Source organism: Leptodactylus fuscus, unplaced genomic scaffold, assembly GCF_031893055.1.
Source record: "Leptodactylus fuscus isolate aLepFus1 unplaced genomic scaffold, aLepFus1.hap2 HAP2_SCAFFOLD_204, whole genome shotgun sequence".
Classification (NCBI taxonomy): domain Eukaryota; kingdom Metazoa; phylum Chordata; class Amphibia; order Anura; family Leptodactylidae; genus Leptodactylus; species Leptodactylus fuscus.
Window position 1 is genome coordinate 60,689 of NW_027440227.1, and position 27,530 is coordinate 88,218.

Here is a 27,530-nt window from a genome sequence, read left to right on the forward strand (position 1 = left end):
TCGCACTTCTACCCTGTACCTCCCAACTGTTGAAGACTAGAAAGAGGGAATAAAACGTGTGGCGTGCGCAGCGTGCTGCGGCAAATTAGGCTCTGCCCACTTGTATGTTGACTCCACCCATTCTCATTCATTTTTCATGTGATTCCACACAGTATAATCCTCCTACAGTCACCCATAAATTATATGTCCCCCCTCCATCTCTCTCTCTCTTTCATACACACCCTTCATCTACCCCTAGTTTCATGTGTCCCCCCCGTCTCTGCCCCAGTGTCATGCCGTTCTCCCCCCTTCATCTGCCCCACTGTCATGCCGTTCTCCCCCCTTCATCTGCCCCAGTGTCATGCCATTCTCCCCCCCTTCATCTGCCCCAGTATCATGCCGTTCTCCCCCCTTCATCTGCCTCAGTGTCATGCCATTATCCCCCCCTTCATCTGCCCCAGTGTCATGCTGTTCTCCCCCCTTCATTTGCCCCAGTGTCATTCCGTTCTCCCCCCCTTCATTTGCCCCAGTGTCATTCCGTTCTCCCCCCTTTATCTTCCCCAGTGCCATGCCGTTCTCCCCCTCCATCTGCCCCAGTGTCATGCTGTTCTCCCCCCCTTCATTTGCCCCAGTGTCATGCTGTTCTCTCCCCCTTCATTTGCCCCAGTGTCATGCCGTCCCCCCCCCTTCATTTGCCCCAGTGTCATGCTGTTCTCTCCCCCTTCATCTGCCCCAGTGTCATGCCGTTCTCCCCCCTCCATCTGCCCCAGTGTCATGCCATTCTCCCCCCCTTCATCTGCCCCAGTGTCATGCCGTTCTCCCCCCTTTATCTTCCCCAGTGTCATGCTGTTCTCCCCCCCTCCATCTGCCCCAGTGTCATGCCGTTCTCCCCCCCTTTATCTGCCCCAGTGTCATGCCATTATCCCCCCCTTCATCTGCCCCAGTGTCATGCCATTCTCCCCCCTTTATCTGCCTCAGCGTCATGCCATTATCCCCCCCTTCATCTGCCCCAGTGTCATGCTGTTCTCCCTCCCTTCATTTGCCCCAGTGTCATTCCGTTCTCCCCCCCTTCATTTGCCCCAGTGTCATTCCGTTCTCCCCCCTTTATCTTCCCCAGTGCCATGCCGTTCTCCCCCTTCATCTGCCCCAGTGTCATGCTGTTCTCTCCCCCTTCATTTTCCCTAGTGTCATGCTGTTCTCTCCCCCTTCATTTTCCCCAGTGTCATGCTGTTCTCTCCCCCTTCATTTGCCCCAGTGTCATGCCGTCCCCCCCCTTCATTTGCCCCAGTGTCATGCTGTTCTCTCCCCCTTCATCTGCCCCAGTGTCATGCCGTTCTCCCCCCCTTTATCTTCCCCAGTGTCATGCTGTTCTCCCCCCCTCCATCTGCCCCAGTGTCATGCTGTTCTCCCCCCCTTCATCTGCCCCAGTGTCATGCCGTTCTCCCCCCCTTCATTTGCCCCAGTGTCATGCTGTTCTCTCCCCCTTCATCTGCCCCAGTGTCATGCCATTCTCCCCCCCTTCATCTGCCCCAGTGTCATGCCGTTCTCCCCCCCTTTATCTTCCCCAGTGTCATGCTGTTCTCCCCCCCTCCATCTGCCCCAGTGTCATGCCGTTCTCCCCCCCTTCATCTGCCCCAGTGTCATGCCGTTCTCCCCCCCTCCATCTGCCCCAGTGTCATGCCGTCCCCCCCCCCCTCCCTCATCTGCCCCAGTGTCATGCCGTTCTCCCCCCCTTTATCTTCCCCAGTGCCATGCTGTTCTCCCCCCCTTCATCTGCCCCAGTGTCATGCTGTTCTCCCCCCCTCCATCTGCCCCAGTGTCATGCTGTTCTCCCCCCCTCCATCTGCCCCAGTGTCATGCTGTTCTCCCCCCCTCCATCTGCCCCAGTGTCATGCCATTCTCCCCCCCTTCATCTGCCCCAGTGTCATGCCGTTCTCCCCCCCTTTATCTTCCCCAGTGTCATGCTGTTCTCTCCCCTTCATCTGCCCCAGTGTCATGCTGTTCTCCCCCCCTTCATCTGCCCCAGTGTCATGCTGTTCTCCCCCCCTCCATCTGCCCCAGTGTCATGCTGTTCTCCCCCCTCCATCTGCCCCAGTGTCATGCTGTTCTCCCCCCCTTCATCTGCCCCAGTGTCATGCCGTTCTCCCCCCCCTTCATTTGCCCCAGTGTCATGCCATTATCCCCCCCTTCATCTGCCCCAGTGTCATGCCATTCTCCCCCCCTTCATCTGCCCCAGTGTCATGCCGTTCTCCCCCCCTTTATCTTCCCCAGTGTCATGCTGTTCTCCCCCCCTCCATCTGCCCCAGTGTCATGCTGTTCTCCCCCCCCTCCATCTGCCCCAGTGTCATGCCGTTCCCCCCCCCCCCTCCCTCATCTGCCCCCATTTTCACATTATTTTCCACCTAAATGTTTAACACACTGTTAAATATTATATATTTACAATATTCTCTAGCAGACATGGGGTTAACACTCTACTGCCATCATAGTCTTATATTCTTGGAACATGGGTGCGGTTAGTGTACACTATTTTAGAAATCTCCTCACATAGCTACAAGATGGAAGGTAACACCCACTCTCATGAATATAAATGAGTAAGAAATACACATGTCTGGGTCTGTCTTTGGGAAGACCAGGGGAAGACCAGGAGGTCTGTCTTTGGGAACACCAGGGTGGGTGGTCCAGGCAGATGGACATCCATGGACGTCGTAACCAGCCCAAGTCCACCAACCAGATGACAAGCATGAACCAAGCTGTAACTACAAGATATCCAGATGATGTAACTTCTCTGAAGATGTAAGCTATTGACAATTGACTGATATTTGTGTTATTTGGACATTTTCCCTGTTCCTGTGTTTTCCTTCAAGAATAAACCTCTACACTGATTTATAACAAGCTGACTTCTTCCTATAGTGGACAAGGCCTACAACACGTGACACAAGTCTATCCCACAATTTCAAAGCCAGGTCCGGATATTTAACAGTGGACACAAGTCTCACCGGCAATTACAAGATATTTAACAGTGGCGAGCCAGCACGGTCGTTTTTTTTTCCTGTTTTTCTTGTTCCGTTCACTTGCAATTAAGGGGGAAGAGAGGAGTATTTTGCAAGTTGTATGAATTGCAAGATTCAGGAAGACTTCGAAAAAGAACTTATATTGGTGAGATACAGATGACTGTTGTACGTGTTATATGATACGGAAGCCTGTGTGAGGAAAGCCTGTGTGAGGAGACACAGAAGGACCACAAGTGCCAGACGTACTGAGACGTTCTGATGACAGGGACCAACTGTTCCAAGGACAAGCTAAAGGTGAAGCTTTCTACAGTGGTGAGTAAAGATTTTACTTTTAAAGTATGGAAAAATTAGAGTCATTGTCTAAAAAGTGTAACGTTGAGTTTAAAATTGTGTCTAGTGACAATTTAGCGAGTATATGGCAAGATTTGTATACACAATGTGAGCAGGCAAATTCTAAGATTGAAAATAGAATTTGTTCTACAAAAGAGAAGCAGGTATTTAGGAATATAGCTTCTTTGGTAAAGATTTTTAATGATGTGGTAACAGAGAAGAAATTACGTAATAGTATGCATAAATCTGTTCAGACAGATAATGAGAAATCTCAACATGTTGACAAAGAGCACCACGTGGCAGTAATGGCCATAGATGGTGAGGAACAAATGATACAAGAAACTGAATTGAAATTAAAATCTCAGGAATATTTGATCAATCTGAGTAAAGCCATTCCCACATATGATGTAAAGATCCATGTGTGTAGAAACTCAGAAATTTTTGAAAGCCATGCAGAGAAATTTGATCTAAATATTGAACAGAGAAATAAACTGTTTAAATTATGGCTTCCTATTGATTTTACAGAACGTTTGTCTGCAAAAATGTCTTATGATAATGAGTCAGATGAATGGTTAAAAGACAGTGATGTGGAGAGATTAAGGAAACTAATCTGGTGCACTAGAGGTGACAGCATGCCAACATCTGACATACTGAATGAGATAAAGATTGGCAGAAAAGAATGTACATATGCATTCATGTCTAAATTTGAAAGGACATACAAAACTGTCATTCAAAAGGTGAACTCTTCATCTATGGTGAAAAGTTTTGTTAAAAAGTTCAAATTTTTGGATGCAGTCACCCTTGCCAGTGCCTCAGATAAGAAGACTTTATTTGAAGCTGCTAGTTTATTGGACATGGCCAGAAGACATCAGAAACAAATGGCAAAAGCAAACCGAGTATGTCCAAAGCAAAAAGCAAAGCCTATTAAAAGGCATCTGTCAAATCCGGTTATAGTGTCCCCTATTTGTAGGAGGAAAGGTATTGGCCAAAGTGACAAAATCTATGAGAAACGTAGGAAATTACATGTTGCATATAAACCATATGCCATGCAGGAAAGTCCACAAATTGAAATTCCAGTATTAACTGAAATTAAAGAATTGCAGCCAACCAAATCTATTGATAGTCAAAAGATTGTATCTGGGAATGTACCAGTTGTCTCCAAAATGTCAGATCTTTTCAGTAACCCAATGGCATCTGACCTGTCTTATATTCTTAGGAAAAGGGCAAGCTTGGCATTCTCTCATGACCTGGCGAGGCTATTATGGATGGACGTGTTGACAGGAAGTTCATGGGTTTAACTTAAAAATATATATCTGAAAGGAGGTCAGGGGTTGAATTTAAAAGTATCTCTGAAGGAATGACTGTCTACTGAGTTTTACTTACGTACTATTTGGCTATATAAAAAAAAATCCCTTTTATATGAGGAGAAGTCCAATGATCAGGTATAATCCACATGATTATGTGATGATGTTCATAAATAATCCTAATTATGCTATTGTGAATAATACTATGGATCATAATCATAATATATATATATACACAGGAGGAGAGTCTCATGTGTGGTGACAGATTTTCGTCATAGTCCACTTTCTAGATGCAGAGAGAGGAGGAACATGTTATGTACAATATATGAATATATGACATGTATATGAATATATGTACAATATATGAATATGATCAAATAGTATTAGGAATCCATAAAGTTATTAAACTGTCCATTGGTTAAAATCATTATTGTATTAATTTGGTTTTTGCTAAAGTTTATCTATTTTTCTCTTCAGATATAGATATATGGAAAAATGCAGCAGTTCAATCAGTGATGTCCATTCATCATTCTTTCTTCTAGCTAAAAGAATGCATGGAGTGTCTAACTATTAATGAGTAAAGAGATTAACATGGTGTGACTAATAACAATGCATGATAAGTGATAGAAGTTATAACTTACCTTAAGCATGTTTTTCAATAGTTTCATGTAAAGTCCATGTTTTTAGGATTTTCAAGTTATAATCCATTATGTATGAAGGCATGCAACTAGGCATGGAGCTCTTACTGTGAATTAAGTGTTCGTTCATGTGGTCAGTTGATTGACAGCAACACATTGTGACCTGTGACCCTGATGGGCTGGTCAGTATAAGTGCTAAGTGTTATGTGTCGACTGGTGTATACTACAGATCTGTGACATCACAAATAGGCCTAAGAAAATCAGGATGCATCCAACAAGGAAAAAGAAACATCTATCCAACAAAAAGACGTCTATTTCTATTTTCTTTTTCTATTGTTTATTTTTTCTATTTTTTATCTTATGTGATCCTCTATATTAAATCGGGAAATTAGCAAATATATTTGAAATCCATCAAAAGGAACCTCATATGTTTATACCTACAGGAAAACCGAGTGTTTAAGTCACATGAGCTGAGAGAAAAGGTGACAGCTGCACTACAAAGCAAGGTTATTTTAGGTGAACATTCTGTAGGAAAAAGTAGCTTTTGAAAAGATACAGATAATCTTCAATATATTTGTTCAAACCTGACAAATAATAAAGGTTTATTGGGGTAATTGGATCATGGGATAATAAATATATTAGTTATGGTGGAAAATCTAGTTAGCTATAGCCAGTATTGATTTATTGTATTATTATTCATTATGTATTCTTACATGTATGCACACACTTGCATACACTTACACACATCAACATCTACAAACATTGGGAAAACAAACATTGGGAAAACATAAGTGTCTTATATGCAAATAAGATAAGCTAATCATCTTCATGAAAGGAGAAGTATAATATCATCAAAGGATATGGGATATCAAGAGAGATAGTCTCTGGTTTATTCTTTAAACTTCTGATTATAGGATGTGACATATTTTGAAATGTTTATGTTTTATATACTTATTTTATATATATGGTATTCACATACAGCCAGTACACAAGAATATATACAGTTAAGTGTAAGACAGAGTCAAGTGTCTTAAGTCTTGTCTCTATTCTTGGTATTGGAGGTATCTGAAAGGTGAAAAAGGTCACAGGAGTCTGTGAAGAGACGAGGTGTTAAGAGGAAACTTTAGGCACATACGTTTTATGAATAAAGGGTTAATATTGTGTCTCAGATAAAGAACACAATGATATTTAATAAAGTAATGTTCAAAATAAAATTATTTCTTATTAAAAAAGGTAAATAAAGTGACTAAACTTTAGGAAAATGTATGATTAAGTATGATAACACATTCATATAGGAACATATGTTTAGTATAATTGGTGAAAAGTTCTAACTAAAGAATAAATATTGTGATTGTCTATAGAATGGTAATTAATAATCACATTATATGTCAAAGTCATGTTGCAATTTGTCATCACAAGTAAAGTACACATATATATTCATACATATAGATATAAAGATATATGTTGATATATGATGTTTACATAGATAATTGTATCCAAAGTACTATTATCTGATAGTTTGATAAATGTATTGAATATCAATATCTTTATAAGTCAAATATAAATATTGATACAATATAAAGAGAAGTATGATATATAAATGAATGGTATGGTACACTGTGATATTATAGTTTAGTTAATTGCCTAGTTTGGCTTAGTTATTAGGGAAAGAAAACTTATCTTCAATCAAGTCCAAGATTATGATAAAGTTTGATATCAAATGTTAATAAAAAGACTTTTAACAGTTACAAGGAGAAGATGTGCGGGAAAAGACAAAATCTGAAGGTATGATGCTATATGCTTAAGCTTATGCCAAGGACTGTGTTTAAAAATTATTACTGGAGGTTGGAACCTTTGATCAGCTGATGATTGGACAGATATAAAGACGTCCTCATCAATGTTTGGTGGAATCCTCTCTATTTCAAGACTTCAAGGTGTTTGGTGAGCAAAAGGGTTGTGAATGATAAAACCCAAACACAGATATTGTGTATCCAAGAGACTGAGATTCCAGGACTGAACCTTACTGACAAGCAGCAGGGATGATGTCAGAATTCACACTTGCCTTGCTTTTGCAGTATTGCTCCAGAAGTGTCACATGATTGTACAGTGACAGGTGGTCAAGGGAATTACAAAAGGAAAAACTCCTCTACAGTCTATGTCTTGGTAAAGTGAAACATAACATATGGACTTTGTTGTTATATCAATATCTTCATAATATGAACTTTAATGGACAATGTTATAATATCTGCACAACACGGAGGAAATCTATGAAGGACTTTAAGTCAAGAACTACATTTGTGGTAATAAGCCTTCTATTATGATGGAAGAAGAGATGACCAGAAGACCAGACGATGAAAGAAGAGCCTTCATCAGGTGTAGGTTAGATAATGGATCAAATTGTTTCCATCTTTGATCACAGTTTACCATAATATACCATAACATTTATTAATGACAAAATGTATTGCAAATTGATGAAATTATTGTTATATGGACAATTAATGAAAATTAAGTTCCAGTATTCAGCAAAGAAGAAAGAAGATATAATCTAATTGTATGAATATTGTCGTATGGTATATCTTGAGAGTTCAAACAGATATTTCACTCTCAAAAGGGGGAAATGTTAAATATTATATATTTACAATATTCTCTAGCAGACATGGGGTTAACACTCTACTGACATCATAGTCTTATATTCTTGGAACATGGGTGCGGTTAGTGTACACTATTTTAGAAATCTCCTCACATAGCTACAAGATGGAAGGTAACACCCCCTCTCATGAATATAAATGAGTAAGAAATACACATGTCTGGGTCTGTCTTTGGGAAGACCAGGGGAAGACCAGGAGGTCTGTCTTTGGGAACACCAGGGTGGGTGGTCCAGGCAGATGGACATCCATGGACGTCGTAACCAGCCCAAGTCCACCAACCAGATGACAAGCATGAACCAAGCTGTAACTACAAGATATCCAGATGATTTAACTTCTCTGAAGATGTAAGCTATTGACAATTGACTGATATTTGTGTTATTTGGACATTTTCCCTGTTCCTGTGTTTTCCTTCAAGATATTAATAAACCTCTACACTGATTTATAACAAGATGACTTCTTCCTATCGTGGACAAGGCCAGGTCCCTCGCTTCCCCGCAGCTCTCTCCCTCATTCACATATTGTAGGAGTGATGTGACGTCATCACATCGCGGCTACAAATGCCGGAGCTCAGCGTTAAAGCAGGAAATCGGGACATGCCGACCGGGACCATTTTGTTAGGTCCGGGCCGCGCCGCGGGGCCCCGCTGAGGTTGCCCGGCTCGCCCGGCCCTGGATCCGCCCCTGCAGAGCAGAAGCAGCAGTTACATCTGTGCAAAGACTCCTCTGCCATGTACAAGAAGGCGCCAATATTACAAACGCCAGGTTATACGGAGCGGCGAATATATTCACAGGACGGTGTGTGAACTCAGAATACAACAAAGATATGTCACAATTAGAGATGAGCAAACGCCGTTCGGTCGAATATCCTGGCGTTCGATGTATTCATTCCCAATCGAATACCAGGCCGCATACGCAGTAAAAATTTGTGTCCCCTCCCACCTTCCCTGGCGCGTTTTTTTGCACCAATAACTGCGCAGAGGAGGTGGGACAGGAACTACGACAACGGAGGCAGTGAAAAAAATTGAAAAAACCCATTGGCTGCCGAAAACATGTGACCTCCCATTTATAAGAACGGCGCCGCCCTATTGGTGTCATTTCAGTGTTGGAGTGATAGGGAGAGCTTGTTCTCAGGGCGATACAGGGCATTTATATACAGTCAGGGCATTTATATACAGTCAGGGCATTTATATACAGTCAGGGCATTTATATACAGTCAGGGCATTTATATACAGTCAGGGCATTTACATACAGTCAGGGCATTTATATACAGTCAGGGCATTTATATATAGTCAGGGCATTTACATACAGTCAGGGCATTTATATATAGTCAGGGCATTTATATACAGTCAGGGCATTTATATATAGTCAGGGCATTTACATACAGTCAGGGCATTTATATATAGTCAGGGCATTTATATACAGTCAGGGCATTTACATACAGTCAGGGCATTTATATATAGTCAGGGCATTTACATATAGTCAGGGCATTTATATATAGTCAGGGCATTTATATACAGTCAGGGCATTTATATATAGTCAGGGCATTTATATACAGTCAGGGCATTTATATACAGTCAGGGCATTTATATACAGTCAGGGCATTTATATACAGTCAGGGCATTTATATACAGTCAGGGCATTTACATACAGTCAGGGCATTTATATACAGTCAGGGCATTTATATATAGTCAGGGCATTTATATACAGTCAGGGCATTTATATACAGTCAGGGCATTTATATACAGTCAGGGCATTTACATACAGTCAGGGCATTTATATACAGTCAGGGCATTTATATATAGTCAGGGCATTTACATACAGTCAGGGCATTTATATATAGTCAGGGCATTTATATACAGTCAGGGCATTTATATATAGTCAGGGCATTTATATACAGTCAGGGCATTTATATACAGTCAGGGCATTTATATATAGTCAGGGCATTTATATACAGTCAGGGCATTTACATACAGTCAGGGCATTTATATACAGTCAGGGCATTTATATATAGTCAGGGCATTTATATACAGTCAGGGCATTTACATACAGTCAGGGCATTTATATATAGTCAGGGCATTTACATACAGTCAGGGCATTTATATACAGTCAGGGCATTTATATACAGTCAGGGCATTTATATATAGTCAGGGCATTTATATACAGTCAGGGCATTTATATACAGTCAGGGCATTTACATACAGTCAGGGCATTTATATATAGTCAGGGCATTTACATACAGTCAGGGCATTTATATACAGTCAGGGCATTTATATACAGTCAGGGCATTTATATACAGTCAAGGCATTTATATACAGTCAGGGCATTTATATACAGTCAGGGCATTTACATACAGTCAGGGCATTTATATATAGTCAGGGCATTTACATACAGTCAGGGCATTTACATATAGTCAGGGCATTTATATACAGTCAGGGCATTTATATATAGTCAGGGCATTTATATACAGTCAGGGCATTTACATACAGTCAGGGCATTTATATATAGTCAGGGCATTTATATACAGTCAGGGCATTTATATACAGTCAGGGCATTTACATACAGTCAGGGCATTTACATATAGTCAGGGCATTTATATACAGTCAGGGCATTTATATATAGTCAGGGCATTTATATACAGTCAGGGCATTTACATACAGTCAGGGCATTTATATATAGTCAGGGCATTTACATACAGTCAGGGCATTTATATACAGTCAGGGCATTTACATACAGTCAGGGCATTTATATACAGTCAGGGCATTTACATACAGTCAGGGCATTTATATATAGTCAGGGCATTTATATATAGTCAGGGCATTTACATACAGTCAGGGCATTTACATACAGTCATGGCATTTATATACAGTCAGGGCATTTATATACAGTCAGGGCATTTACATACAGTCAGGGCATTTATATACAGTCAGGGCATTTATATATAGTCAGGGCATTTATATACAGTCAGGGCATTTATATACAGTCAGGGCATTTATATACAGTCAGGGCATTTATATATAGTCAGGGCATTTATATACAGTCAGGGCATTTATATATAGTCAGGGCATTTACATACAGTCAGGGCATTTACATACAGTCAGGGCATTTATATATAGTCAGGGCATTTACATACAGTCAGGGCATTTATATATAGTCAGGGCATTTATATACAGTCAGGGCATTTACATACAGTCAGGGCATTTATATATAGTCAGGGCATTTATATACAGTCAGGGCATTTACATACAGTCAGGGCATTTATATATAGTCAGGGCATTTATATACAGTCAGGGCATTTACATACAGTCAGGGCATTTATATACAGTCAGGGCATTTATATATAGTCAGGGCATTTATATACAGTCAGGGCATTTACATACAGTCAGGGCATTTACATACAGTCAGGGCATTTATATACAGTCAGGGCATTTACATACAGTCAGGGCATTTATATACAGTCAGGGCATTTACATACAGTCAGGGCATTTATATATAGTCAGGGCATTTACATACAGTCAGGGCATTTATATACAGTCAGGGCATTTATATACAGTCAGGGCATTTACATACAGTCAGGGCATTTACATATAGTCAGGGCATTTATATACAGTCAGGGCATTTATATACAGTCAGGGCATTTACATACAGTCAGGGCATTTATATATAGTCAGGGCATTTATATACAGTCAGGGCATTTATATACAGTCAGGGCATTTACATACAGTCAGGGCATTTATATATAGTCAGGGCATTTATATACAGTCAGGGCATTTATATATAGTCAGGGCATTTATATATAGTCAGGGCATTTATATACAGTCAGGGCATTTACATACAGTCAGGGCATTTACATACAGTCAGGGCATTTATATACAGTCAGGGCATTTACATACAGTCAGGGCATTTATATACAGTCAGGGCATTTACATACAGTCAGGGCATTTACATACAGTCAGGGCATTTATATACAGTCAGGGCATTTATATACAGTCAGGGCATTTACATACAGTCAGGGCATTTACATACAGTCAGGGCATTTATATACAGTCAGGGCATTTATATACAGTCAGGGCTTTCATAGCTTGGGTTAGGCCGGAAATAACAGATCTTATCAGAGCTCAATACATCATACAGCAGCGTAGCAGCAGGGGACGTGGGCGAGGACGTGGACGTGGATACCCAACTGTATATCCACTCCACAGTCCAGGTACTGGAGAGGGGCTGCCAGCGGCAGCAGGGGACGTGGGCGAGGACGTGGATAACCAGCTGGGTATCCACTCCAGAGCCCAGGTACTGGAGAGAAGCTGCCAGCACCCAATTTACTCTTCCTCCTCCTCCTCCTGCTACAATCCCAGCCCCTAATTCTAAATTTTTTAAAAAATATATATTTCCATTATCCCCCCCCCCCCCAGGGGGTTGCAACTCAATTTTTTAGGGCTCCAGACCAAGGGCCCGCAAAATAATTTTTTAGGGCTTCCCCTAAGGACCATAGATCTGTGGAATAGCCTCCCCAGGAGCTGATCCTATACTGTAAGGACAATAGATCTGTGGAATAGCCTCCCCAGGAGCTGATCCTATACTGTAAGGACTATAAATCTGAGGAATAGCCTACCCCAGGAGCTGATCCTATACTGTAAGGATTATAAATCTGTGGAATAGCCTCCCCAGGAGCTGATCCTACACTGTAAGGACTATAACTCTGTGGAATAGCCTCCCCAGGAGCTGATCCTACACTGTAAGGACTATAAATCTGTGGAATAGCCTCCCCAGGAGCTGATCCTACACTGTAAGGACTATAAATCTGTGGAATAGCCTCCCCTGGAGCTGATCCTACACTGTAAGAACAATAAATCTGTGGAATAGCCTACCCCAGGAGCTGATCCTATACTGTAAGGACAATAGATCTGTGGAATAGCCTCCCCAGGAGCTGATCCTACACTGTAAGGACTATAAATCTGTGGAATAGCCTCCCCAGGAGCTGATCCTACACTGTAAGGACTATAAATCTGTGGAATAGCCTCCCCAGGAGCTGATCCTACACTGTAAGGACAATAGATCTGTGTAATAGCCTCTCCAGGAACTGATCCTACACTGTAAGGACTATAAATCTGTGGAATAGCCTACCCCAGGAGCTGATCCTACACTGTAAGGACTATAAATCTGTGGAATAGCCTCCCCAGGAGCTGATCCTACACTGTAAGGACAATAGATCTGTGGAATAGCCTACCCCAGGAGCTGATCCTACACTGTAAGGACTATAAATCTGTGGAATAGCCTACCCCAGGAGCTGATCCTACACTGTAAGGACTATAAATCTGTGGAATAGCCTCCCCAGGAGCTGATCCTACACTGTAAGGACAATAGATCTGTGGAATAGCCTACCCCAGGAGCTGATCCTACACTGTAAGGACAATAGATCTGTGGAATAGCCTACCCCAGGAGCTGATCCTACACTGTAAGTGTTAGATGCCTTTGTAGAGCACTTCAAAAAGAAAAAGGGGTCAGAGTAACAAACGATCTCGTGCGACACAAATAGACAAGCCTTTATCTTTTCTCTGCTGTTGTGATATTTTTCAGGGTTCTTCTCCAGGAGGGTCGGGCCACTATCTCCTTACTAGCCGAAAAGCTTACTAATGAACTTGTGGACCATATTAGAGTAAGTCCTAGAAGAGCGGTGGAGGGTTAGTGTTACCAGTCCTGGTACTGCTGGGTAGGCTACTCTAGTATATGGCTGGTGGATATGAGGGGGGTTGTATCACATTTATGGATTCTTTATGTTTAGAGGACTATTCCAACCCTGGAGAACCAGATTAAAGTCAAACTTCGCGAGGCAGAGAACAGACTGAAGATAATCGGCACTGGAGTCCCGGAGGCGGAGTCAGAGAAGCTCTTATTCCTCATAGATGTAAGCGTTGTGTGGGCAGGGCTTATAAAGTGCAATGTAACATGGCCGCCAAGGCTCAATACACTCTCATTCATAGTCTTCAATTGTCTTGACAGTGTGTCAGACATTTTGGAGAAGGAATCACTGAAGTCGTACAAGGAGAAGAAGAAGTCCCGGAAAATCACCAGAAACTTTTCACCGACATCCGAAACAAACTCTGCAACTGGGAATGGGTCCTGAAGGGTCGGGCTAATAAATGTAGGTGGAGACATATCTATGGGCCCACCCCAATTCCTTGGGGTCAGAGATGTGACAGCTGGTCACCGTACTTTTTTTCAAGGCGCTCAAGTTGTCACTTTGCAGTTTGGCCGGAGTCATGTGCAGTCGGGCTGGGTTGGGGGGTTGGGGGGTCTCATTGACTTGCCTCAATCTTATTCCAGCCCTGCATGGCGGCCATTCAGATGAGCCAATCACTCTTTATTCTGGCTTCAGTGAACCAAAATGGGAAACAAGCAGCCAAATATACAGCACCGTGCAAATGTTTTAGGCAGGTGTAAATGTAAATCCCATCAATGTTTGGGGTGACCTTTGCCTTGCAGACAGTTTTTGTAGGTTGTTCCCGCCGCTATCTTGGAGGACGAAGCCCAGATCTTCTGTGGATGTTGCTTGCTCCAGTCCGTCTGTGTCTTCATGGCATCCCAGACAGACTGAATGATGATGAGATCAGGGCGATATCTGTGGGGGCCGGATCATCTCTCCCAGGCTCCTCCTCCAAGGGCAAAGGTCACACCCAATATTGATGGGATTTACATTTCTCTTTTCTTCATTCACTTAATATTGTTAATTGACAAAAATAAAGCATTAACCCTTCTAGTTCCAAAAACATTCCATACCTGCCTAAAACTAATGCACACACTGTATGTAAAGGCTGGTTCTTCCTTTCATAGCAATTTCATCAGCGATCCTTTACGTTACAGTCCCGCGAGATATAAAAGCCGACGTCTCCGTTTATGAGAACAAACATCGTGGTCGGGAACTTATGGGATTTGTCAACTACAAAACATTCGAAAATATTGCGAGGGATCAAATCCGGACCTTTGAGCAGCCGTCCATTGACAAGCTGAACGAAGTTACAGGTAGGAACGTCTCCGAGTCACTGACAAGGGACATAACTGCTGGTCCGTGGTCCTAAAGCCACCAAATGTGACCATGTGATCCCCATGTAATTGTACAAACTGCTAAAAGTCCATTTGTTTTTATTTTTTAGAGGTCATCAGGTCAACCTTCAATAATCTGGCCTGGAAACACTTTACCCATTACCCCAATCTGTACAGAAGTGCAAAGGTAAGACCATCATGTCTATCATTCTCAGAATATGGCGGTATGTAGGTGGCACGTGACCCCACCAGGGACCTGAGGCCTTAATCCAACACTCCACCTCCTGCTCAGGTGGATCTCTAGATCTTTGCACTTCCGGAAACTCTCTGCTTCCTCCAGTTCCACCTCCTGCTCAGGTGGATCTCTAGATCTTTGTACTTCCGGAGACTCTCTGCTTCCTCCCGTTCCACCTCCTGCTCAGGTGGATCTCTAGATCTTTGTACTTCCGGAGACTCTCTGCTTCCTCCAGTTCCACCTCCTGCTCAGGTGGATCTCTAGATCTTTGTACTTCCGGAGACTCTCTGCTTCCTCCAGTTCCACCTCCTGCTCAGGTGGATCTCTAGATCTTTGTACTTCCGGAAACTCTCTGCTTCCTCTAGTTCCACCTCCTGCTCAGGTGGATCTCTAGATCTTTGCACTTCCGGAAACTCTCTGCTTCCTCCAGTTCCACCTCCTGCTCAGGTGGATCTCTAGATCTTTGTACTTCCGGAGACTCTCTGCTTCCTCCAGTTCCACCTCCTGCTCAGGTGGATCTCTAGATCTTTGTACATCCGGAGACTCTCTGCTTCCTCCAGTTCCACCTCCTGCTCAGGTGGATCTCTAGATCTTTGCACTTCCGGAGACTCTCTGCTTCCTCCCGTTCCACCTCCTGCTCAGGTGGATCTCTAGATCTTTGCACTTCCGGAGACTCTCTGCTTCCTCCCGTTCCACCTCCTGCTCAGGTGGATCTCTAGATCTTTGTACTTCCAGAGACTCTCTGCTTCCTCCAGTTCACCTCCTGCTCAGGTGGATCTCTAGATCTTTGTACATCCGGAAACTCTCTGCTTCCTCCAGTTCCACCTCCTGCTCAGGTGGATCTCTAGATCTTTGTACTTCCAGAGACTCTCTGCTTCCTCCAGTGTCACCTCCTGCTCAGGTGGATCTCTAGATCTTTGTACATCCGGAAACTCTCTGCTTCCTCCAGTTCCACCTCCTGCTCAGGTGGATCTCTAGATCTTTGTACTTCCGGAGACTCTCTGCTTCCTCCAGTGTCACCTCCTGCTCAGGTGGATCTCTAGTTCTTTGTACTTCCGGAAACTCTCTGCTTCCTCCAGTTCCACCTCCTGCTCAGGTGGATCTCTAGATCTTTGTACTTCCAGAGACTCTCTGCTTCCTCCAGTGTCACCTCCTGCTCAGGTGGATCTCTAGATCTTTGTACTTCCGGAAACTCTCTACTTCCTCCAGTTCCACCTCCTACTCAGGTGGATCTCTAGATCTTTGTACTTCCGGAGACTCTCTGCTTCCTCCAGTGTCACCTCCTGCTCAGGTGGATCTCTAGATCTTTGTACTTCCGGAAACTCTCTGCTTCCTCCAGTTCCACCTCCTGCTCAGGTGGATCTCTAGATCTTTGTACTTCCGGAGACTCTCTGCTTCCTCCAGTGTCACCTCCTGCTCAGGTGGATCTCTAGATCTTTGTACTTCCGGAGACTCTCTGCTTCCTCTAGTTCCACCTCCTGCTCAGGTGGATCTCTAGATCTTTGCACTTCTGGAGACTCTCTGCTTCCTCCAGTTCCACCTCCTGCTCAGGTGGATCTCTAGATCTTTGCACTTCTGGAGACTCTCTGCTTCCTCCCATTCCACCTCCTGCTCAGGTGGATCTCTAGATCTTTGTACTTCCAGAGACTCTCTGCTTCCTCCAGTTCCACCTCCTGCTCAGGTGGATCTCTAGATCTTTGTACATCCGGAAACTCTCTGCTTCCTCCAGTTCCACCTCCTGCTCAGGTGGATCTCTAGATCTTTGTACTTCCGGAGACTCTCTGCTTCCTCCAGTGTCACCTCCTGCTCAGGTGGATCTCTAGTTCTTTGTACTTCCGGAAACTCTCTGCTTCCTCCAGTTCCACCTCCTGCTCAGGTGGATCTCTAGATCTTTGTACTTCCAGAGACTCTCTGCTTCCTCCAGTGTCACCTCCTGCTCAGGTGGATCTCTAGATCTTTGTACTTCCGGAAACTCTCTGTTTCCTCCAGTTCCACCTCCTGCTCAGGTGGATCTCTAGATCTTTGTACTTCCGGAGACTCTCTGCTTCCTCCAGTGTCACCTCCTGCTCAGGTGGATCTCTAGATCTTTGTACTTCCGGAGACTCTCTGCTTCCTCCAGTTCCACCTCCTGCTCAGGTGGATCTCTAGATCTTTGTACTTCCGGAGACTCTCTGCTTCCTCCAGTTCCACCTCCTGCTCAGGTGGATCTCTAGATCTTTGTACATCCGGAAACTCTCTGCTTCCTCCAGTTCCACCTCCTGCTCAGGTGGATCTCTAGATCTTTGTACTTCCGGAGACTCTCTGCTTCCTCCAGTTCCACCTCCTGCTCAGGTGGATCTCTAGATCTTTGCACTTCCGGAGACTCTCTGCTTCCTCCAGTTCCACCTCCTGCTCAGGTGGATCTCTAGATCTTTGTACTTCCGGAGACTCTCTGCTTCCTCCAGTTCCACCTCCTGCTCAGGTGGATCTCTAGATCTTTGTACTTCCGGAGACTCTCTGCTTCCTCCAGTTCCACCTCCTGCTCAGGTGGATCTCTAGATCTTTGTACTTCCAGAGACTCTCTGCTTCCTCCAGTGTCACCTCCTGCTCAGGTGGATCTCTAGATCTTTGTACTTCCGGAGACTCTCTGCTTCCTCCCGTTCCACCTCCTGCTCAGGTGGATCTCTAGATCTTTGTACTTCCAGAGACTCTCTGCTTCCTCCAGTGTCACCTCCTGCTCTGGTGGATCTCTAGATCTTTGCACTTCCGGAGACTCTCTGCTTCCTCCAGTTCCACCTCCTGCTCAGGTGGATCTCTAGATCTTTGTACTTCCAGAGACTCTCTGCTTCCTCCCGTTCCACCTCCTGCTCAGGTGGATCTCTAGATCTTTGTACTTCCGGAGACTCTCTGCTTCCTCTAGTTCCACCTCCTGCTCAGGTGGATCTCTAGATCTTTGTACTTCCGGAGACTCTCTGCTTCCTCCAGTTCCACCTCCTGCTCAGGTGGATCTCTAGATCTTTGCACTTCCGGAGACTCTCTGCTTCCTCCAGTTCCACCTCCTGCTCAGGTGGATCTCTAGATCTTTGCACTTCCGGAGACTCTCTGCTTCCTCTAGTTCCACCTCCTGCTCAGGTGGATCTCTAGATCTTTGTACTTCCGGAGACTCTCTGCTTCCTCCCGTTCCACCTCCTGCTCAGGTGGATCTCTAGATCTTTGTACTTCCGGAGACTCTCTGCTTCCTCCCGTTCCACCTCCTGCTCAGGTGGATCTCTAGATCTTTGTACTTCCTGAGACTCTCTGCTTCCTCTAGTTCCACCTCCTGCTCAGGTGGATCTCTAGATCTTTGTACATCCGGAGACTCTCTGCTTCCTCCCGTTCCACCTCCTGCTCAGGTGGATCTCTAGATCTTTGTACTTCCGGAGACTCTCTGCTTCCTCTAGTTCCACCTCCTGCTCAGGTGGATCTCTAGATCTTTGCACTTCTGGAGACTCTCTGCTTCCTCCAGTTCCACCTCCTGCTCAGGTGGATCTCTAGATCTTTGCACTTCCGGAGACTCTCTGCTTCCTCCAGTTCCACCTCCTGCTCAGGTGGATCTCTAGATCTTTGCACTTCCGGAGACTCTCTGCTTCCTCTAGTTTCAACTCCTGCTCAGGTGGATCTCTAGATCTTTGTACTTCCGGAGACTCTCTGCTTCCTCCCGTTCCACCTCCTGCTCAGGTGGATCTCTAGATCTTTGTACTTCCGGAGACTCTCTGCTTCCTCCCGTTCCACCTCCTGCTCAGGTGGATCTCTAGATCTTTGTACTTCCGGAGACTCTCTGCTTCCTCTAGTTCCACCTCCTGCTCAGGTGGATCTCTAGATCTTTGTACTTCCGGAGACTCTCTGCTTCCTCCCGTTCCACCTCCTGCTCAGGTGGATCTCTAGATCTTTGTACTTCCGGAGACTCTCTGCTTCCTCCCGTTCCACCTCCTGCTCAGGTGGATCTCTAGATCTTTGTACTTCCGGAGACTCTCTGCTTCCTCCAGTGTCACCTCCTGCTCTGGTGGATCTCTAGATCTTTGCACTTCCGGAGACTCTCTGCTTTCTCCAGTTCCACCTCCTGCTCAGGTGGATCTCTAGATCTTTGTACTTCCAGAGACTCTCTGCTTCCTCCCGTTCCACCTCCTGCTCAGGTGGATCTCTAGATCTTTGTACTTCCGGAGACTCTCTGCTTCCTCTAGTTCCACCTCCTGCTCAGGTGGATCTCTAGATCTTTGTACTTCCGGAGACTCTCTGCTTCCTCCAGTTCCACCTCCTGCTCAGGTGGATCTCTAGATCTTTGCACTTCCGGAGACTCTCTGCTTCCTCCAGTTCCACCTCCTGCTCAGGTGGATCTCTAGATCTTTGCACTTCCGGAGACTCTCTGCTTCCTCCAGTTCCACCTCCTGCTCAGGTGGATCTCTAGATCTTTGCACTTCCGGAGACTCTCTGCTTCCTCTAGTTCCACCTCCTGCTCAGGTGGATCTCTAGATCTTTGTTCTTCCGGAGACTCTCTGCTTCCTCCCGTTCCACCTCCTGCTCAGGTGGATCTCTAGATCTTTGTACTTCCGGAGACTCTCTGCTTCCTCCCGTTCCACCTCCTGCTCAGGTGGATCTCTAGATCTTTGTACTTCCGGAGACTCTCTGCTTCCTCCAGTTCCACCTCCTGCTCAGGTGGATCTCTAGATCTTTGCACTTCCGGAGACTCTTTGCTTCCTCCAGTTCCACCTCCTGCTCGGTTGGATCTCTAGATCTTTGCACTTCTGGAGACTCTTTGCTTCCTCCAGTTCCACCTCCTGCTCAAGTGGATCTCTAGATGTTTGCACTTCTGGAGACTCTTTGCTTCCTCCAGTTCCACCTCCTGCTCAGGTGGATCTCTAGATCTTTGTACTTCCGGAGACTCTCTGCTTCCTCCCGTTCCACCTTCTTCTCTTGTGGATCTCTAGATCTTTGCACTTCTGGAGACTCTCTGCTTCCTCCCGTTCCACCTCCTGCTCGGTTGGATCTCTAGATCTTTGCACTTCTGGAGACTCTCTGCTTCCTCCAGTTCCACCTCCTGCTCGGTTGGATCTCTAGATCTTTGTACTTCTGGAGACTCTCTGCTTCCTCCAGTTCCACCTCCTGCTCAGGTGGATCTCTAGATCTTTGCACTTCCGGAGACTCTCTGCTTCCTCTAGTTCCACCTCCTGCTCAGGTGGATCTCTAGATCTTTGTACTTCCGGAGACTCTCTGCTTCCTCCCGTTCCACCTCCTGCTCAGGTGGATCTCTAGATCTTTGTACTTCCGGAGACTCTCTGCTTCCTCCCGTTCCACCTCCTGCTCAGGTGGATCTCTAGATCTTTGTACTTCCGGAGACTCTCTGCTTCCTCCAGTTCCACCTCCTGCTCAGGTGGATCTCTAGATCTTTGCACTTCCGGAGACTCTTTGCTTCCTCCAGTTCCACCTCCTGCTCAGGTGGATCTCTAGATCTTTGTACTTCCGGAGACTCTCTGCTTCCTCCCGTTCCACCTCCTTCTCTTGTGGATCTCTAGATCTTTGCACTTCTGGAGACTCTTTGCTTCCTCCAGTTCCACCTCCTGCTCAAGTGGATCTCTACATGTTTGCACTTCTGGAGACTCTTTGCTTCCTCCAGTTCCACCTCCTGCTCAGGTGGATCTCTAGTTCTTTGTACTTCCGGAAACTCTCTGCTTCCTCCCGTTCCACCTCCTGCTCAGGTGGATCTCTAGATCTTTGTACTTCCGGAGACTCTCTGCTTCCTCCCGTTCCACCTCCTTCTCTTGTGGATCTCTAGATCTTTGCACTTCTGGAGACTCTCTGCTTCCTCCAGTTCCACCTCCTGCTCGGTTGGATCTCTAGATCTTTGTACTTCTGGAAACTCTCTGCTTCCTCTAGTTCCACCTCCTGCTCGGTTGGATCTCTAGATCTTTGTACTTCCAGAGACTCTCTGCTTCCTCCAGTGTTACCTCCTGCTCTGGTGGATCTCTAGATCTTTGTACTTCCAGAGACTCTCTGCTTCCTCCAGTGTTACCTCCTGCTCAGGTGGATCTCTAGATCTTTGCACTTCCGGAGACTCTCTGCTTCCTCCAGTTCCACCTCCTGCTCAGGTGGATCTCTAGATCTTTGCACTTCTGGAGACTCTCTGCTTCCTCCAGTTCCACCTCCTGCTCAGGTGGATCTCTAGATCTTTGCACTTCCGGAGACTCTCTGCTTCCTCTAGTTCCACCTCCTGCTCAGGTGGATCTCTAGATCTTTGTACTTCCGGAGACTCTCTGCTTCCTCCCGTTCCACCTCCTGCTCAGGTGGATCTCTAGATCTTTGTACTTCCGGAGACTCTCTGCTTCCTCCCGTTCCACCTCCTGCTCAGGTGGATCTCTAGATCTTTGTACTTCCGGAGACTCTCTGCTTCCTCCAGTTCCACCTCCTGCTCAGGTGGATCTCTAGATCTTTGCACTTCCGGAGACTCTCTGCTTCCTCCAGTTCCACCTCCTGCTCAAGTGGATCTCTAGATGTTTGCACTTCTGGAGACTCTTTGCTTCCTCCAGTTCCACCTCCTGCTCAGGTGGATCTCTAGATCTTTGTACTTCCGGAGACTCTCTGCTTCCTCCCGTTCCACCTTCTTCTCTTGTGGATCTCTAGATCTTTGCACTTCTGGAGACTCTCTGCTTCCTCCCGTTCCACCTCCTGCTCGGTTGGATCTCTAGATCTTTGCACTTCTGGAGACTCTCTGCTTCCTCCAGTTCCACCTCCTGCTCGGTTGGATCTCTAGATCTTTGTACTTCCGGAGACTCTCTGCTTCCTCCAGTTCCACCTCCTGCTCAGGTGGATCTCTAGATCTTTGCACTTCCGGAGACTCTCTGCTTCCTCTAGTTCCACCTCCTGCTCAGGTGGATCTCTAGATCTTTGTACTTCCGGAGACTCTCTGCTTCCTCCCGTTCCACCTCCTGCTCAGGTGGATCTCTAGATCTTTGTACTTCCGGAGACTCTCTGCTTCCTCCCGTTCCACCTCCTGCTCAGGTGGATCTCTAGATCTTTGTACTTCCGGAGACTCTCTGCTTCCTCCAGTTCCACCTCCTGCTCAGGTGGATCTCTAGATCTTTGCACTTCCGGAGACTCTTTGCTTCCTCCAGTTCCACCTCCTGCTCAGGTGGATCTCTAGATCTTTGTACTTCCGGAGACTCTCTGCTTCCTCCAGTTCCACCTCCTTCTCTTGTGGATCTCTAGATCTTTGCACTTCTGGAGACTCTTTGCTTCCTCCAGTTCCACCTCCTGCTCAAGTGGATCTCTAGATGTTTGCACTTCTGGAGACTCTTTGCTTCCTCCAGTTCCACCTCCTGCTCAGGTGGATCTCTAGATCTTTGTACTTCCGGAGACTCTCTGCTTCCTCCCGTTCCACCTCCTTCTCTTGTGGATCTCTAGATCTTTGCACTTCTGGAGACTCTCTGCTTCCTCCAGTTCCACCTCCTGCTCGGTTGGATCTCTAGATCTTTGTACTTCTGGAAACTCTCTGCTTCCTCTAGTTCCACCTCCTGCTCGGTTGGATCTCTAGATCTTTGTACTTCCGGAGACTCTCTGCTTCCTCCAGGTCCACCTCCTGCTCAGGTGGATCTCTAGATCTTTGCACTTCTGGAAACTCTCTGCTTCCTCCAGTTCCACCTCCTGCTCGGTTGGATCTCTAGATCTTTGTACTTCTGGAAACTCTCTGCTTCCTCTAGTTCCACCTCCTGCTCGGTTGGATCTCTAGATCTTTGTACTTCCGGAGACTCTCTGCTTCCTCCAGGTCCACCTTCCATCTTTGTACTTCAAGAGGTTCTTCTGCTTCATTCACAATGATCACAATCTACATTAAAAGAAAAAAAAGAATCAGCTCTGAAAAATGGAACCCATTGAAGTCAATGCGAGTCTGTTTTTCACTGCTGATTCTTTACTTGAGTTATTGTGGCAAAAACAGCGCCACAAATATCTGTGTGAATGCAGCCTTATGGGCTGGCTATAACAGATTGGCCTCCAAGGATCCACATGGGGCACCTTAGGCCTTACCTCCCCCACCATTGGCTCTCAGAAGGTCACATGATAGGGCCGGTTGATGTTCATCTATGTAGAGCCATTTTTATTTTTTTATTTATTAAAACTAGAGATGGGCGAACAACTTCCTCACCTGCCGTGGTCGACCCAAATATCTCAGATCGTTCAGGTTTTAACAAAATTTGGATTCTTCTCTCACTAAAATGGCAGCTTGGACACGCGTTGCAGTATAATAGTGTAGGAGGAGGCCGAGGGGGGTGTGTGTAAGAAGCATTCATACTCATCCTTCGTTACCATCCGTGACTTCCTGGTGATGTCATGCATACGGGGTCACCACTGTGGCCCAATCACATGGGTGCACCAATTGTCATGATCTCTAGTTCAGCCTGAAATGAATCAGGGACCGGAGCCACCTAAACCCAAAATTAGCCTTGGAAGGTTCGCCCGACTATAACGTAATCCAGATGGTGAAATATCACTTTTTTCTAATCTGTTTTTATTTTCTGATTGTAGATTTTTTATCCTATTTTCTGTCCATGATTCTGGGGGCAGCCATCTTATCTCCATCTTGTCCCCATCTTATCTCCATCTTGCCTCCATCTTGTCTCCATCTTATCTCCATCTTATCTCCATCTTGTCCCCATCTTATCTCCATCTTGCCTCCATCTTGTCTCCATCTTACCTCCATCTTGTCTCTATCTTGCCTCCATCTTATCTCCATCTTGCCTCCATCTTATATCCATCTTACCTCCATCTTTCCCCATCTTATCTCCATCTTATCTCCATCTTATCTCCATCTTACCTCCTTCTTGTCTCTATCTTGCCTCCATCTTATCGCCATCTTGCCTCCATCTTGTCTCCATCTTACCTCCATCTTGTCCCATCTTGCCTCCATCTTATCTCCATCTTACCTCCTTCTTGTCTCTATCTTGCCTCCATCTTATCGCCATCTTGCCTCCATCTTGTCTCCATCTTATCTCCATCTTATCTCCATCTTACCTCCTTCTTGTCTCTATCTTGCCTCCATCTTATCGCCATCTTGCCTCCATCTTTCCCCATCTTATCTCCATCTTGTCTCCATCTTATCTCCATCTTACCTCCATCTTGTCCCCATCTTGCCTCCATCTTGTCCCCATCTTATCTCCATCTTGTCTCCATCTTGTTTCCATCTTATCTCCATCTTGCCTCCATCTTACCTCCATCTTGTCCCCATCTTGCCTCCATCTTGTCCCCATCTTATCTCCATCTTGTCTCCATCTTGCCTCCATCTTATCTCCATCTTGCCTCCATCTTGTCCCCATCTTATCTCCATCTTGTCTCCATCTTGTCCCCATCTTGCCTCCATCTTGTCCCCATCTTGTCTCCATCTTGTCTCCATCTTGTTTCCATCTTATCTCCATCTTGCCTCCATCTTATCTCCATCTTGCCTCCATCTTGTCCCCATCTTGCCTCCATCTTACCTCCATCTTATCTCCATCTTGCCTCCATCTTGCCTCCATCTTGTCCCCATCTTGCCTCCATCTTGTCCCCATCTTGCCTCCATCTTGTCCCCATCTTGCCTCCATCTTGTCCCCATCTTATCTCCATCTTGTCTCCATCTTGTTTCCATCTTATCTCCATCTTGCCTCCATCTTATCTCCATCTTGCCTCCATCTTGTCCCCATCTTGCCTCCATCTTGTCCCCATCTTGCCTCCATCTTACCTCCATCTTATCTCCATCTTGCCTCCATCTTGCCTCCATCTTGTCCCCATCTTGCCTCCATCTTGTCCCCATCTTGCCTCCATCTTACCTCCATCTTACCTCCATCTTACCTCCATCTTACCTCCATCTTGCCTCCATCTTATCTCCATCTTGCCTCCATCTTGTCCCCATCTTGCCTCCATCTTACCTCCATCTTACCTCCATCTTATCTCCATCTTGCCTCCATCTTGTCTCCATCTTGCCTCTATCTTGTCCCCATCTTATCTTCATCTTGTTTCCATATTGTCTCCATCTTGTTTCCATATTGTCTCCATCTTGTTTCCATCTTGCCTCCATCTTGTCTCCATCTTATCTTCATCTTGTCTCCATCTTGTCTCCATCTTATCTCCATCTTGTCTCCATCTTATCTCCATCTTGCCTCCATCTTGTCCTTATCTTATCTCCATCTTGTCTCCATCTTGCCTCCATCTTGTCTCCATCTTATCTCCATCTTTCCCCATCTTATCTCCATCTTGTTTCCATCTTGCCTCCATCTTGTCCCCATCTTATCTCCATCTTGACTCCATCTTATCTCCATCTTGACTCCATCTTATCTCCATCTTATCTCCATCTTGACTCCATCTTATCTCCATCTTGTCCTCATCTTATTTCCATCTTGTCTCCATCTTGAGTGAGCTCCTCCTCTGATCTAGTAACAGCACACTTACTGATCTGCTTTACAGCACAGTCATGGCCATAGACAGTAATAGTCTGGAGCCGACTCATTGAAGTCTATGAGAGAGTTTTCTAGACATGCTCAGTGCAGGGAAGGGGAGGAGCGAAGCTGTGACATCATCTATTGTCAGTAGTGATGTAATGAGGGGTCAAGTGTTATCTTCTATTGTAATTCTGCCTGTGATGTAAATGAGGTGACTGCTGCAAAGAAAATCATGATAGAAGTGGCAAATGTCAGGATACTATTAGGCTTTGTGGCCAGAGTGAAAACTGCAGAATAATGATATCACACATTAAAAATAAAAAAGGCAAAATCTTAAAAAAAAAGTTTAACATAAAAACGTGTAAAAATTGTGTCTGGGTGAGAGGTCACACGGTGGCTCAGTGGTTATCACTGCAGCCTTGCAGCGCTGGGTCCTGGTGTTCAAATCCCACCAAGGGCATAAAACCATCTGCAAGGAGTTTGTATGTTCTCCCCGTGTCTGCATGGATTTCCATCCCATATTCCAACGACATACTGATAGGGAAACATGTACATTGTGAGCTCTATGTGGGGGGGGGAGGGGCTCACAATCTACATTTAAAGAAAAAAAAATGGTGTCTGGGTGAGAGATTCACGACCATTTCTGGCGACCCGGAGAGAAGCTGCAAGGAGTGGCAGATTATTATTATGAACCCACTGCTTGTTACCCGACCTCTAGGGGGCGACGGCTTTACTGGACTTTTCTCATGTTTTCAAAGGGAAAGCTAGAAAATATTTGCAGCGAGCAACACAAGAAGGCCGAGGAAGTGATCCGGGCACAGTTCAGGATGGAGCAGATCATCTACTGCCAGGACTCGCTTTATGGGGCAACTCTGAAGGACGTCCGGGGAGAGGCTGCCACCCCTGCTGTTATACTGGGAAAAGCTTCCACACCATCGCAGATACAGCTGTCTATGGAGGAGATGTCACATCACATCCAGGCCTACTTCAAGGTAAGTGGAAAGAACCATCTGGTGCTCAGCGCGGCCCCAGGAACGCAATCCGGGCGACCTGACGAAACCTGTAAGAGAGCGAAATGTAAGAGAGGTCCCCGCCCCCATCCAGTAAGATTAACCCCTTATGGGACACAGCAAATTTTTACATTTGTTCATCTTCCAAAAGCCAAATCTTTTTTAACTTTTCCATCTCCTTATATGAGATTGTTTTCTTTGGGACAAATTCTAAACCCCTGAACCCTCCTTGTCCGGGTGGATTAGAGAGTCTATTGTGGTGAATAGTAAATCGGATATGCGCTTAACCCCTTGGTGTCCGGCCGCTTCCACGCATTCCTATGGCAGCGAGGTATTTGATCGAATACCACTTACTCATCTCTACTCCTATGTCAACCTATCCCCCCCTCCCCCGCCACACCTGAGCCCCCTAACCACATAGGGGAACAAAGGAAACCCACTTAGGTAAGAGATACCACAAGTGAGGTCAGAGAGACCTCCCCTCCACCTCCACTTAGGACAGAAGAACTACAAGGGGGTGGGTCGGGGTCTCTCTGGATTCCGGGGCACAATACCCCTCATTGCGCTGCTGTAGGACGTAAAGGAATACAAGCCTATAAGGGACGTCCGTAAACAGCTATAGGTCAGAGGTTAGGAGGGTTTCTCGGATTGATGACATCACTTCTCCCTTCCGTATCTTTTTACTCTAGAACGCGACTGCCCGTTTGTCCAACCAGATCCCGCTGATCATTCTGCACTACATGCTCCAGGAGTTTGCTGACCGGCTCCAGGCCCAAATGCTGCTCCTGCTCCAGGACAGAGAGAACATCAACATCTTACTAAGTGAGAAGGACGACCTGGCCAGAGAGCGCAAGAATCTCCAGGAGCAGATCAAGCGTCTGGGGGCGGCCCAAGAGAGATTAGCCAAATTCCCATGCTAG

At 45.5% G+C, this 27,530-nt stretch overlaps 1 protein-coding gene across 1 annotated transcript in view; it reads left to right on the top strand.

Moving 5' to 3' along the window:
• Nucleotides 1-27,530, top strand: part of LOC142187361 (interferon-induced GTP-binding protein Mx2-like) — a 40,304-nt gene extending 12,774 nt beyond the window's left edge. The window contains exons 7-13 of the mRNA XM_075261563.1: nt 13,484-13,562; nt 13,689-13,811; nt 13,907-14,048; nt 14,768-14,926; nt 15,058-15,134; nt 26,359-26,592; nt 27,300-27,530. Of these exons, the coding sequence (XP_075117664.1) occupies nt 13,484-13,562; nt 13,689-13,811; nt 13,907-14,048; nt 14,768-14,926; nt 15,058-15,134; nt 26,359-26,592; nt 27,300-27,530 (1,045 nt within the window). The remainder of the gene's footprint in view (nt 1-13,483; nt 13,563-13,688; nt 13,812-13,906; nt 14,049-14,767; nt 14,927-15,057; nt 15,135-26,358; nt 26,593-27,299) is intronic.